The sequence below is a fragment of the Nyctibius grandis genome, chromosome Z (genome assembly GCF_013368605.1).
Source record: "Nyctibius grandis isolate bNycGra1 chromosome Z, bNycGra1.pri, whole genome shotgun sequence".
Lineage (NCBI taxonomy): Eukaryota > Metazoa > Chordata > Aves > Nyctibiiformes > Nyctibiidae > Nyctibius > Nyctibius grandis.
In genome coordinates this window covers 8,198,823-8,210,643 of record NC_090695.1, presented here as the reverse complement: position 1 = coordinate 8,210,643, position 11,821 = coordinate 8,198,823, and the positions used below count along the sequence as shown (strand labels likewise).

The 11,821-nt window shown below is 64.4% G+C and overlaps 2 protein-coding genes across 2 annotated transcripts; one reads left to right on the top strand and one right to left on the bottom strand.

Annotated features, from left to right (window-relative positions):
• Window positions 1-380: 380 nt before the first annotated feature.
• Window positions 381-3,987, bottom strand: GALT (galactose-1-phosphate uridylyltransferase). Its single transcript, XM_068423237.1, has 12 exons — window positions 3,875-3,987; window positions 3,460-3,629; window positions 3,310-3,385; window positions 3,131-3,179; window positions 2,766-2,895; window positions 2,430-2,486; window positions 2,007-2,129; window positions 1,723-1,855; window positions 1,177-1,260; window positions 937-1,091; window positions 735-831; window positions 381-550 (listed from the first exon to the last, which is right to left on the bottom strand). Exons 1-11 carry the CDS (start codon window positions 3,924-3,926, stop codon window positions 766-768), a joined length of 1,095 nt encoding a protein of 364 aa, XP_068279338.1. The 5' UTR covers window positions 3,927-3,987; the 3' UTR covers window positions 381-550; window positions 735-765.
• A 137-nt stretch (window positions 3,988-4,124) lies between these two features.
• SIGMAR1 (sigma non-opioid intracellular receptor 1) lies at window positions 4,125-7,688 on the top strand. The gene is made up of 4 exons (XM_068423142.1): window positions 4,125-4,275; window positions 5,110-5,310; window positions 5,839-5,931; window positions 6,241-7,688. Exons 1-4 carry the CDS (start codon window positions 4,125-4,127, stop codon window positions 6,465-6,467), a joined length of 672 nt encoding a protein of 223 aa, XP_068279243.1. The 3' UTR covers window positions 6,468-7,688.
• The last annotated feature ends 4,133 nt before the right edge of the window (window positions 7,689-11,821 follow it).

Here is an 11,821-nt window from a genome sequence, read left to right as displayed (position 1 = left end):
TCGGCAGCCCCGGGCAGAGAGAAGGAAGAGGAACAGCTCCACAGCCAAGCATCCCAGCAAGCAGCCTCCATGCAGCGAGTTTGCCAGGGCTCAGCCCTCTCCCAGGAGCTGGCTAAGCCTCGGGCGGCATCAATTCCTCCCTGCTTCCCACTCCTCCCGAGCCTGCAGCGCTCAGAGACAGGCTCAGAGCTCCCTCCAGGGAGGAAGAGGAGGCAACGCAGAGACAGGGACAGCAGCAAGCAGTGTAGGGCTGCCAGCACATCCCCTGCAGCCGCCAGGGTTATCCCCCCCACCAGCTGAGGGTCCCGACCAGGGACCCCAAACCTCCCACCCAGGGCCGAGAGCCACCAGGGCACAGGCACAGGCACTTTGCTTCCAGGTTTTATTGGCCAGCGAAGCTGTGCCCCTCCACAGGGCAGGCAGCTCTCCCAGTCCCACCAGTAAGACTGGGCTGGGAGGAGGGTGAGCCCTTCAGTGCCGGTACAAGGATGCCGCGGACGCAGGAAGACGCAGACTGGGACGGGGAAGGAGACCGGAGGAACCACAACGCCTGCACAAGGGTGCCACAGGATGAGGACTGGGGTACCCGAACAGGCAAAACCAGTCCTCAGGCAGGGCCAAGCCATGAAAAGGCTCAGGAGAAGCTGGGAGACCAGAAGGCTCACAGGTGATACGAGTTCACAGGCCTCAGCTCTCACCACCCCCAGCTGTCTCCTCTCCTTGGCCTCACCCACCAGAGCCAAGGGCCAGCTCCGCTGCTCCCCATCACGATGTCTCCTCAGCCCTCCGCTTGTAGTGCACCTCAGGGAGGTTCCTCAGGCGCTCAGCTGCCTGGGGGGTACAGCATGAGGACTAGCCAGCAGCCAGTCCCAGGGACAGCCCCAGCGTGGGACCCCCTGGCTCCCCACAGTCCCTCCCACCCCAAGCTGTGCTCACCTGCTCCGGGGTGAGGTCCCGCTGCGCCTGCGCCAGCATCTCGTAGCCAACCATGAACTTGCGGACAGTGGCAGAGCGGAGCAGCGGCGGGTAGTAGTGGGCATGAAGCTGCCAGTGCCCGCAGTCCTCCCCCAGGTAGGGGCCCGTGGGGGCTCCTGCCGGGGGTGCAGCCGCTGCATGAGCCCCGGGGAGGGGACGGGGATGAGAGGGCCGCGGGGGTCCCCCGGCCACGCCACTCACCATGCCAGCCCATGGAGTAGGGAAAGGACACTTCGAAGAGGTTGTCATACTTGATGAGCAGCCTCTGCATGATGGAGGCCAGGCCTGCAGGGGAGAGCCGGGGAGTCACACCCCAAACAGGCCAGCCCCTTCCAAGGGCAGGCAGCACGCCGAGCCGGGAGGGGGGTCACCCTTAGCACCCCTCCCTGGGTGGACATTGGTGACAGGCAGGAGGGACACACTGTCCAGTTCCCCCCCTCCCAATCCATGCAGACAGCCCAAGCAACGCAGCAGGAGCCCCCATTCCCCATCAGCTAGCATCCCAAGAACATGGGGCACCACATGCTTGATCACCCCAAAAAGGATGACAGTCCCCCCACCAGTACAGCCTGTGCCTGGATGCACGGCTCCTGCCCCAGCACAACAGGGGTGCCTGCGCCCCCTAAAACCAAGCCCGGCAGCCCTGCACCCCACGGGGATGTGGACCCTTCAGCACCAGTCAGACTGACACACAGGCCGAGCCCAAATGAAGTGGGACAGGGGCTAACGAGGTGCAGAGCCACTCACTGTCCCTCTCGCCCTCGTGGAGGTCCTGGAGGCGGCAGACGTGACGGCGGGGCAGCAGCAGGGTCTGGTAGGGCCAGGTGGCCCAGTATGGCACCACGACCAGCCAGTCCATGTTCTCCACCACCAACCGCTCCTGCGGGACACAGCGATCGATGGGGACAGGAGCAGCCTCGACGCCCCAGGGATGGGCTCTCCCGGGGACCCTGCTCTTGGGGACTGGAGGGTCAGCTCCGGCACATATCCAGCTCCCAGGGAGAGGATATGGACCACAGCCATGTCCTCACCTTCCGGCAAGCCTCCTGCTCGGCATACTCCAGCAGCATGGGCACGCCATGCTGGCTCAGGTGCTGCCGCTGGGTCCGGTCCTCCAGGCGTGCCTCATTGGGAAGGAAGCTGCTGGCCCACACCTGGGAGGGACATCGGGGCACGGGGCTGAGTTACCTGTACCCCGCATCTGCAGGGGTGCCCCAGCCACGCCGCCCATCTGCAGGTCCATGCTGCCACCAGGTGGAGAGTCCGACAAGTGGCAGCCACACGAGACAGTGCCCAGGAGGGGAGGTGACAAGACGGGCATGGGGGTATCCTCTCTGCAGAAAGCTTTGGGACCAGGGCAGGGGGATTGCCGTTCACACCTTCTGCCTGGGTTTGCTGTAGGGTCGCCCACAAGGACTTGCGGTTAAGCCAAGTCATGGGTGGGACAGCCTCACCTGGCAGTGCGGATGCGGGTTGGAGCAGCCCATCATTGCTCCCTTGTTCTCGAAGATCTGTGGAGGAAGAGGTGCAGTCAGCAGGCCCCAGCCCCAGGGTCCCCGCTGCAGGCTGCCATGGTGTCCCTGGCACACCAGGAAAGCATCCCGCAGGAGAACGGGGGCTCACACCTGCCTGGAAAGGCTCAGGGGGGCACAAGGTGGGGACGGGGGACCCACACACGACTGGGATGGCCCCAACCCCAGGTGCTGCCAGAGCACTCAGCCCTAGCCCCCCACCTCCACCCAAGACCCCCGGGGCAGGGAGAGAAGGGCAGCCCCTCCCCCAGCCCAGACCTGCACCCAGGGGTAGGAGGCACCCAGCTCGGCCGACAGCTCTGCCCATGCATTGATGACGGCCCGGATCTCTGCCAGGGACATGAGGGGCAGCGTCAGGTCCGACCAGGGGTGGAAGCACATCACCTTGCTGCAGAGGAGACACACGTGGCTGAGGCTGTGGGGCATCCCCGGCAACCTCCACGGCCCTGCCGAGTCACCGTGGAACAGGGGACAGGGATGAGACCCCCCAAAATGCCCCCAAAAGAGAGCAGGCGTCCGAAGAACAAGCAGCGCAAGGAGGGGAGTGGGCTCGGTCTGACTCCATCCCACAGGTCCTGGTTGACATCGCAGCCCGGACCCCCCGGAGCCGTGGGGGTACTCACCACACACCCCGGGCTGCTGCCACTCGAAACAAGGGGTGATCGCTGTCACCTGGGGAAGGACAGAGAGTGGGGAGGGAGAGGGTGCTGGGGTAGCACCCATGCTTCTCCAGGCCAGCCCACAGCCCCCCCAGGACCTGACCCTGGGGGTCCTCGCAGCCTGCTGTCCCCCCAGAAGTTACCAGGCTCGGGAGCATCGGGCTGCAGCGCAGGGAAGTCATTTGGGAAGACGAAGGTGCCCTCGTACCGGGGGTTCACCTGCCGGGGGGAGAGATGGGATCAGGGCGGCACAGGGCCATGGGGGGAGCCCAGACCCGTGTCCTCGGTGGTACCTCTCCGTTGGCCCGGGTGGCCCCGGGGCAGAGGGGGTTGTTGGGGTCCCAGCGGGGCACATCCTCGGGGGGTGGCTTCTCCAGCTGCCCCTGCCAGGGGCGCTTCACCCGGTGGGCCGACACCAGCACCCAGTCGTCCCGCAGCGGGTTGTAACGAGCGTGCTGGTGCTCTGCGGGGAGAGAGGAGCGGGGCGTCAGGGAGGGAGGGAGGGACGCGGGGCACCCCCCACCCACGCGGGTCACCCTGCGAGAGGGTCTGCACTCCGCTTCACGGCCCCCTCGGCTGCACCCCCTTCTCTGTGCATCAGTCGGGGGGGGGTCCCCGCTGCCCCCCCCCGCACCGGGCACAGAGGGCTCCCGCAGCCCCCGCTGCCCGGGGGTCGGCTGGGCTCTCCCGGGACAGCCCGGGCCGTACCGCTGGCGCGGAAGCGGCCGCCCCCCTCCTCGCCGGCCGGCGGTGGCTCCATGCCGCGGCGCTCCCGGAAGCCCCGGCGGCAGCACCAGCAGCTCCGCCCCGCCGGACCGGCCCCTTCCAGCCGCCGCTCCGCTCCGCCCCGCCGCGCCGGCGCAGGGCGGCCCGCGGCCGGGCACGGCGTGGCCGCGGCGGGGGCGGTGCCGTTCCCCGTCCCGCTGGCGGCGGGGCGGAGCGGAGCGGCGGCGGCGGCATGGGGGCGGCGTGGGGGCGGCGGGCGCTGCGGGCCGGGCTGGCGCTGGGCGCGCTGGCGCTGGTGCTGCAGGGGCTGCGGGGCTGGCTGGCCTCCAAACGGTACGAGTTCAGCGCCGCCGAGATCGCCCAGCTCGCCCGGCACCACGCGGGTACGCGGCACGCGTGGGAACGGGGCCCACCGGCTGTGGGGGGCTGGGGGGAGCGGGACGGGGAGGGATGGGGACGGGGAGCGGGGGGAGGAACCGGGGGCGGGGAGCGGGGGGAGCAGCGGCCTGGGATGGGGAAGGGACCTGTAGCGGGGACGTAGATCGAGGAGGTTCCGGTACAGGGGGGCCGGGACGGCGGGGGGAGCGGGACTGGGGTCAGAGAGGGGCCGGGGGCTGAAACTGGGGCAGCAGGAGCGGTATCAGGAAGGGATCGGTACCGGGAACAGGGACGGGAAGCACGGGGGAGGTGGGGCGGGGGAACGGGACTGGAGGGAGGGAGGGAGGGGGACTGGGGCAGCAGCATCACCCGGCCCCTTTGGGGCTGAATCCGGGGATAAGGCGGCTCTCTCGGTGCCGGGGCTGGGCCGGGTCCGGGGGACCAAGCCGCAGGTGGGTCAGGGACAGAACCGCCCCCCCAGCTAGGGCTGGAGGGGAGGGCTGGCCCCGTACGGCGCAGGGTGTGCGGTCGCAGCGGAGGGGCTGCGTGTCACCAGGGCAGAGTCACTGTCACCTTGCTTGGGTCCACCATATAGCCCGGCGGCTGGGGTGGGCTGTAGGGCTGGAGCGCTCGGTGCTGTGCATCCTGCATCACCACCCGGGAGGCAGTGGGGCCGGGTCAGCGGCCACAGGGGCTGAAGGCTGGAGAGAGGAGACATCTTCCCTAGGCAGATCCCTCTAAAGATGTGCTGGGACCCTGTGGCTGCGGAGGGGATTTGGGGTGGGGGCTGGCAGAGCTTGCTCCATGTCAGGGACTCACGGCAACCTGGGGTGCTGCAGGGCTGGACCATGAGCTGGCTTTCTCCAAGATCATCGTGGAGCTACGGAAGAAGCACCCAGGCCACATCCTGCCGGACGAGGACCTGCAGTGGGTGTTCGTGAACGCAGGTGGGTGGATGGGTTCCATGTGCCTCCTGCACGCCTCGCTCACCGAGTACGTGCTGCTCTTCGGAACAGCCATCGACACTGGCGGCCACTCGGGTAAGCAGGGGGACGGGGCTGGCAGGCGGGGGTTTTCTCTCAGCTCTTTCTGCTCCACTTATTCAGGTCTGGCTGTGCTGACCATGGTATGCTCAGGGCAGGGAGCCCACTGCTTCACTTCTTTTATGGGGTGTACGATGCTGGAAAACACCGCTTATGTGGGGACCAGCCCCCATGGTGTCCTGCAGCGCCTGCAGGTCCTTGCGCGTGCCACATCGTGTGGCCAGGACTCTCTGCATCCAGCTGGCAGGCAGCGGCAGGCATCATGTCTCCTGGTGCTTCAACAGGGAGCAAATGCCAAACACGCTGGAAATGATGGAGCTTAAGGACACCGAGCAGCCTGGGCTGGTGGGATATGGCCAGTCACACAGGCAGCCTGAGTACCAGACCTGGCTGCACCCCTCACTGTGTCGAGGCCCTGGGGCTGGCATCCTTCCCCCCCGGAGGGCTGCTCCGTGGCTCAGACCTGGGCTCCCGAGCTGTCCCCAGCAGGGACACACTGAGCCGGTGCTGTGTGTCCTCCTGCAGGTCGGTACTGGGCAGATATCTCTGACACCGTCATCTCGGGGACCTTCCGGCAGTGGAAGGAGGGAACCACCAGAAGTGAGATCTACTATCCAGGTAAGAGCAGCAGACATGGCGCCCTGCGGGCTGCATCCACTTCCAGGGGCACAGCCACTCTGCAGACTGGTCCTCTGCTGTCGCAGAGCCTCTTCCTTCCAGCTGGCAGAAGCCAAGAGCTCACGATGGGGCAGTATGTGTCCCCAGGGTCACATCCCAGCCTCTCAGTGGGTGCCAGTAAGAGAAAAGTGAGCAAGACTGGGGAGGGGTTGGGGTGCTCAGCCCTGCAGATCCCAATCCCACATGTGTCCTCTTTGGGTATGATGCGGGGCAGCCACTGGGAGCCGTGCTGGTTGTGTGTGTTGGCAGGGGACACCATCGTGCACCAGGCGGGAGAGGCCACGTCAGTGCAGTGGAGTGCGGGCACCTGGATGGTGGAGTACGGCCGGGGCTTCATCCCCTCCACGCTCGCCTTCGCCCTGGCTGACACCTTCTTCAGCACTCAGGACTTCATCACCCTCTTCTACACGCTGCGTGTCTATGCCAAGGGCCTGCTCCTGGAAGCCAATGCCTTCTTCAGCACCTTGGGCTGCTGAGCCCATCTTGCCGGGGCACCCAGACGGGCACAGCTGGCTCCTCTCCTCCCAGCCTTCCTTCCCCCTTCTCCTCCTCCTCCTCCGTCCCAAGCCTAGACTCTAGCAGAGGCAGCAGGAGACCCCCTGTGCCTCCTGCAAATTGCTCTGTCCATCCTCATGGGCCAGCTGAGTTCCAGGACAGAGGGACCGTGGCGGTCACAGCAATACAGACTGCCAGTTCTCTTTACTACCTGCCGCTCTCCCCTTTTGATCAGAGCCGTGTCCTGCTTTTCCATCCCTCGGGGCTGGAGTGGCCCTGTGGGGTATGAACACCCCTGTATGCCCTCGGCATGCAGCGGGAGAGGGGCTGGAGCTGGCTGTCCCCAGGCTCTGCAAAATTTCTGCAGCCCCTGAGACATCAGGAGGAGGATGCTGCCCTTGGGGCAGGGTGCACGGGGTGAGCTGGGCCAGTGCACCCGCTGTAAAGGTCGGCCAAGCGGTTCCCTGTCTCCCTGGCAGGCTGCCGGAGCTGCGGGCAGTGCAGGGCGCTGTGTCCAACTGGCAGCATCTCCCATGGCTCCGTCCCCACTGATGTGCATAGGAAGCACACGGTGTCCCCTGGCATGGGGCAGGATCTGCGCTGGGACTTCCTGGCAGTGAGGAGATGCCCAGCCTCTGTGCTGGAGGTCCCTCTTGGTCCCCTGTGTGTCATCTGCCCCAGGGGATGGCTGGGGCTGGAAGAGGGTCCTTTTCCCCGTGGTCCCCCTCCCTGCAGTCCCCCCTAAGGGGGAGAGCCACCGTCTATCGCCTTAACCAAGAGCCCGTTCTGTGTGGCCTCTGGGCTATGCACGTACCTAGTGTCTGCGGGTGCCCGAACCTCTGTACTAGCTCAGGATGGGATCTCGCCCCTTGAAACGCTTCCCTGGCTGTGAGACCCCCTGGGGACAGCCACCCCGCTCGGCTCCTGGCATGGGGTCTCAGCCGCCTGGGGAGCACTGCGGTCCCCCAACCGAGCCCAGCTGCGGACCCTGCAGCCCTGCGGCCGGACCCGTGGGGGCTCACTGCTTGGTGGAGGGCTTCCACCTCCACGCTGCTGCCAAACTGTTTGTGTCCGTGGCCACCAGGCCTGTAGCATGTTGCCCCTCCTGCTCCCCGGACTGTCCCCATCCTGCTGACTGGCAGCTCCACACATGGGCTACTGAATTTGCCACCTGAAAAGAGATGTCAGTAATAAAATTGTTCATCCCACCCGCTCGGGTCCCTGGAGAGTCTCTGGAGCATGCTGAGCCCCTGCCACGGGGAGCGGTGCTGGATCCGTCTGGCTCCGGGCTCAGTCGGGGTCCTGCTGGCAGCTGGGCACAGCTGGGTGGCCCTGGGCAGTCAGCATCATCCTGCCCAGGGTCCTGGGAGCCTGGGGGTGCAGTGCTGGGCAGGATCCGGCCTCTCTCAGCTCCTGGACACCAGCAGGAGATGGTGCTGTTACTTCTCTCTCCATTGCAGTCACTGAGGACTAAAAGCCTGGGCTGGCGCTAGGGCCCTGCTTCCATGGGGGACCTGAGTCTGTGGGGCTCCATCCTTTGGGGGGATAGTGGTGATGCTGGGCACATGGCCCTGGGGCTGGACAGACCCAGGTGCAGTGGTTTGGTGGTCCTGAGATGTTCACACAGACACACACACACACCCCCTCTGGTGTCAGAAGGGCACAAGAGGGAATCACAGGGTACATAGGCTGTGCGTGTGCATGTGTGTGTGCGTGTGTGTGTGCGCACATGCTGGCAGACAGGTCGTATGCACGTGTGTGTATAGGTGCAGGCAGGATGGTTTCGTGTGTGTGTGTCTTGGCAGGGCAGCTGGGCACGGTTAGGCGTGTGCATGCGTGTAGGTAGAACAGTTTGCAGGCAGGTGCAGGCAGAAGAGGTGGGGGTTGCACATGTGCATGCACACGTGTGTGTATAGGTAGAACAATGGGGCATCTGTCCATACAGTCAGAGGAACTGCACACATGTGAGTGCTCAGGCATGTATGGATAGGACATTTGTGTACGTGCATGTGTGTAGGCAGGAGAGTCATGCATGTGTGTAGGCAGGAGAGTCATGCATGTGTGTGTGCCTGCGGAGGTGAGACGAGTAAGTGCACGCACACGTCTGTGCACAATCCAAGTGCACACGTGTGTACAGACTGGCAGGACAACCAGGTGTATGTGTGCACTCGCCCGTGTGCCCGTGGGCAGACCATGTGTGCACACACGCGTGTGGGCAGGCTGTGTGTGTGCACGGCTGTGTTCCCGCGGGCCAGGAGGCCACCCTGGCCCCGTGTCCTGGGGTTTAGAGGGGCCCCGTCGAGGAACACGAGCGATCCCACGCTGGCCCGCACGGGAAGGCGCTAACTCAGCAGCTCGTATCAATACCGCTCCACTTACAGCGAAGGCCACGTAATGAAAATCCAATGGGCATGCTGGTGGGAGTAAATAAGTATGCCATTAAAATGAGAAAATCAAAGCTCTGGACAGGTCTTTTCTCTTGCCCATTGATTTCTTTTATTACGGAAATATTGCTGCTAAATAACATTAGTGTGAACAATCTCAGCAGTGTTTTCCGTAGCGCCTGTGTCAATAACTCCATCGTGGGCAGGCGATCCCCCCCAACCTGGCTGCCGCGCCGGCAGCCCTGTCCCGACGAAGGGCTGCTCCAAGGATACCTTTCTCACTGTCCCCGGCCATGCTGGGATGTGCCTGGCAAAGAAACCGGGCAGCACAGGGTGGCTCGGGCAAGTGCCACTGGGATGGAGCTGGGCTTGGACCCGGGAGCCCTGGCTGCTTTGCTGTGGCAGGAGGGGTTGTCCCCATCCCAGCACTGAGCAGACACAGTGCCATACATTGAAGGGTCCCAAAAAGCAGCCCTTGCCTTCGGGGTGGGTGTTTGCAACCTTTTATGGAGCAGGTGAGTGTCCTCAGTGACCAGCAGATGAGAGATGGGTCCTAGACACAGTGTGTGCCGCAGGCTCTTGCTGCCTCTGCTTCTTCCCCACTCCTCCTCATCCATGCCCGTGTCCGTGCTGGACTGACCCAGCTCCCTGCAGCATGCCATCATTTGGTTCACATGGAGAAACTGAGGCATAGGGTGGGGACTCACCTGCAGTCAGCCAGCTCCAGCACAGCCCCTGCGCCAAGTCCAGGGCTTGTGCTCAAGCGGCCCCTCTCCCCGTCACCTGCCCACGTGCAGGCACCCAGCATCCTTTGAGATGCCCACGAGTGGCAGGGATATCACTGCACGGCTGGAGGATGTGACCAGGACACACAGGAGATATGCACGCTTTGGTACACAGAGGCCAGGTGGACCCCAGGGCACCTCAAAGGACACGAAACCCTTGTGGGGTGGCCAGAGACAGGCAAGGAGGCTCAGCCACGGGCACCTGCATTGTGGGTCTGGCTCTGTCTCATCCCCAGCTGAAGCGACTGTGAGCGGCAGCTACCCGGAGCAGTCGCCAGGACAAATTCACATCGCTGCCCACCAAACACCTTCCCCCTGCAGCTCGCTCTATCTTGCTGTCCCTCCAGATGCAGTGGGTATTGATCAGCCTGCAGGATCTATCTCCCGATTCCTCCTGCGGTATCTCTCTGCTCAGAGTATCTCTCAATCTGCTCCGCTGTCTGCTGTGCCCGTCTATACCTCCAGTATCTATCTGTGCCGCCTCCACCGCAGCCGTCAATAGCTGTTTGTCTGGGGGATTTCTCTTTCTCTCCAGCTAGGAGCATCACCAGACGCCGGTGGTATAAAGATGGTGAGCAGGAGGGTGGAGGGCACATGGTCCTGCTTGCTGCCCTGGAGAGAACCTGAGCACGGACACACTTTGTGACACATGTGCAGACCTCCAGAGCCCCTGTTGTCACTGTGGAGGCTCTAGGGAGAAACTGAGCCATGCTGATCCAGCTGGGCCAGGTCCCTTGGTGGCCATGCCCAGGGGGATGGGACACGCTGCACCCCGTGCAGACCGAAGTGCTGCCACTACCCTGCCTGGCCACATCCCCCATCCCTGGGTGCTATGTTGGCCCAAGCACCCCAACCCCTCTGCTTTGGGGGAGGGGGAGCCTCCCCAAATGCCTGGGTTCCAGCTGGGACATGGAGAAGTCCCATCACCATCACCACATCTGACTCGTCCCACCCAGCCCAGCCTTCAGCCCCGGCTCCCTCCTCGCCAGGGTGTGCAGGGGATGAGGCACAGCCCAGGTGCCAGCACCCTGGGGTGCAATGCAGCAGTACCAGGAGGCGAGGCTGGAGCCCTGCGTGATGGGGACCTGTGGAACAAGTCCTGGGGGGGTGGCTGGCCCTGTGGGTCCCCCTGCAATGAGACCGGGTAATATCTTACCAGGGGCAACTCGGCAGGATCGTCTGCTTGCTGTCGGCAAACTGGTGCTCTGGGAGGATGGGGGCTGGCAAGCACTGGGAGGTCCCTAGCCCTGCCGCGGTGGGATGGGATGGGCCGGGGCGAGCTGCAGCCGTCCAGCCCCGAAATGGGATGGCCGACAGCTGCTTTATCTCCTGTGCAAAGATAAACAGCGCCTGGGGGCCCTGCGGGGTCGGGAGCTGCCCTGCTCTCCCGGGGAAGGGGCTCGTTTTTCCAAGAGTGCGTCTCTGGCGCAGTGAAGGTGGCAGAGGCTCAGCCTGGGCTGCGGAGCCCCAGAGCGAAGCCATCTCCCGCTGCAGCCGAGGCCAGCGGCGGTTCCCACAAGGCGCTCCAAGGAAAAGGCAGGACGTGGCTCGTGCCGGCTGTCCCTGGCCCCTGCAGATGCAGGTGGCCTCAAAGGGGACAGAGCCAGCAGCTCGTGGCACCCAGAGCTCCTGTCACCCTATGCCACCGACACCCAGGGCAGCAGCATGAGGTCTTGGTGACAAGCTGCCCTGGCTGTGGGATGGGGCCAAAGACACTGTCCCTTGTGCGCTGGTTTCGTGGGATGGTGTTGTGGGATGCTGCTGCTGCTTGTCCCCCAGGGAACCGTGCAAGCTCTGCTGCTGCCCCGGACAAAAATAACCCCAGGGCAGAGCAGGCATCTCCTTTGCCTCCTGCCAAAGTTGCCTCAGTAGAGAAGAGAGGTCAGGAAAAAACTGGCAGGCAGGCAGGCAGGTGGAGGGGGAGCACAGGGACAGCGTGGGGATGCTGCTGGGGGGTGAAGCCCTGTGCCTCCCCATGGGCTCTGGCCCACCCGGGGTAGTGAGGTGCTGTGGATTCAGCAGTGGGTCAGGGTGCTGTATGCTCACTCTGGCTTACGCCCTTGTCTGATATCCAGAGGTGTTCTTCATGGTAGTCTGGTGCCTCAGTTTACCCTGCTGCAAGCAGGGACACAGGGCAAGCCAGCAGCACTGAGTCCCTCCAGTGAC

What these genes read in the sequence shown, in the direction of transcription:
- SIGMAR1 (XM_068423142.1), top strand. Translation starts at nt 4,125, where the DNA reads ATGGGGGCGGCGTGGGGGCGGCGGGCGCTGCGGGCCGGGCTGGCGCTG. An exon ending in CGACACTGGCGGCCACTCGG is followed by an intron (nt 5,311 to 5,838) that starts GTAAGCAGGGGG and finishes GTCCTCCTGCAG; the next exon opens with GTCGGTACTGGGCAGATATC. An exon ending in AAGTGAGATCTACTATCCAG is followed by an intron (nt 5,932 to 6,240) that starts GTAAGAGCAGCA and finishes GTGTGTTGGCAG; the next exon opens with GGGACACCATCGTGCACCAG.
- GALT (XM_068423237.1), bottom strand. Translation starts at nt 3,926, where the DNA reads ATGGAGCCACCGCCGGCCGGCGAGGAGGGGGGCGGCCGCTTCCGCGCC. An exon ending in CCACGAGGGCGAGAGGGACA is followed by an intron (nt 1,261 to 1,722) that starts GTGAGTGGCTCT and finishes TCTCCCCTGCAG; the next exon opens with GCCTGGCCTCCATCATGCAG. An exon ending in CTACTCCATGGGCTGGCATG is followed by an intron (nt 1,092 to 1,176) that starts GTGAGTGGCGTG and finishes CACCCCCGGCAG; the next exon opens with GAGCCCCCACGGGCCCCTAC.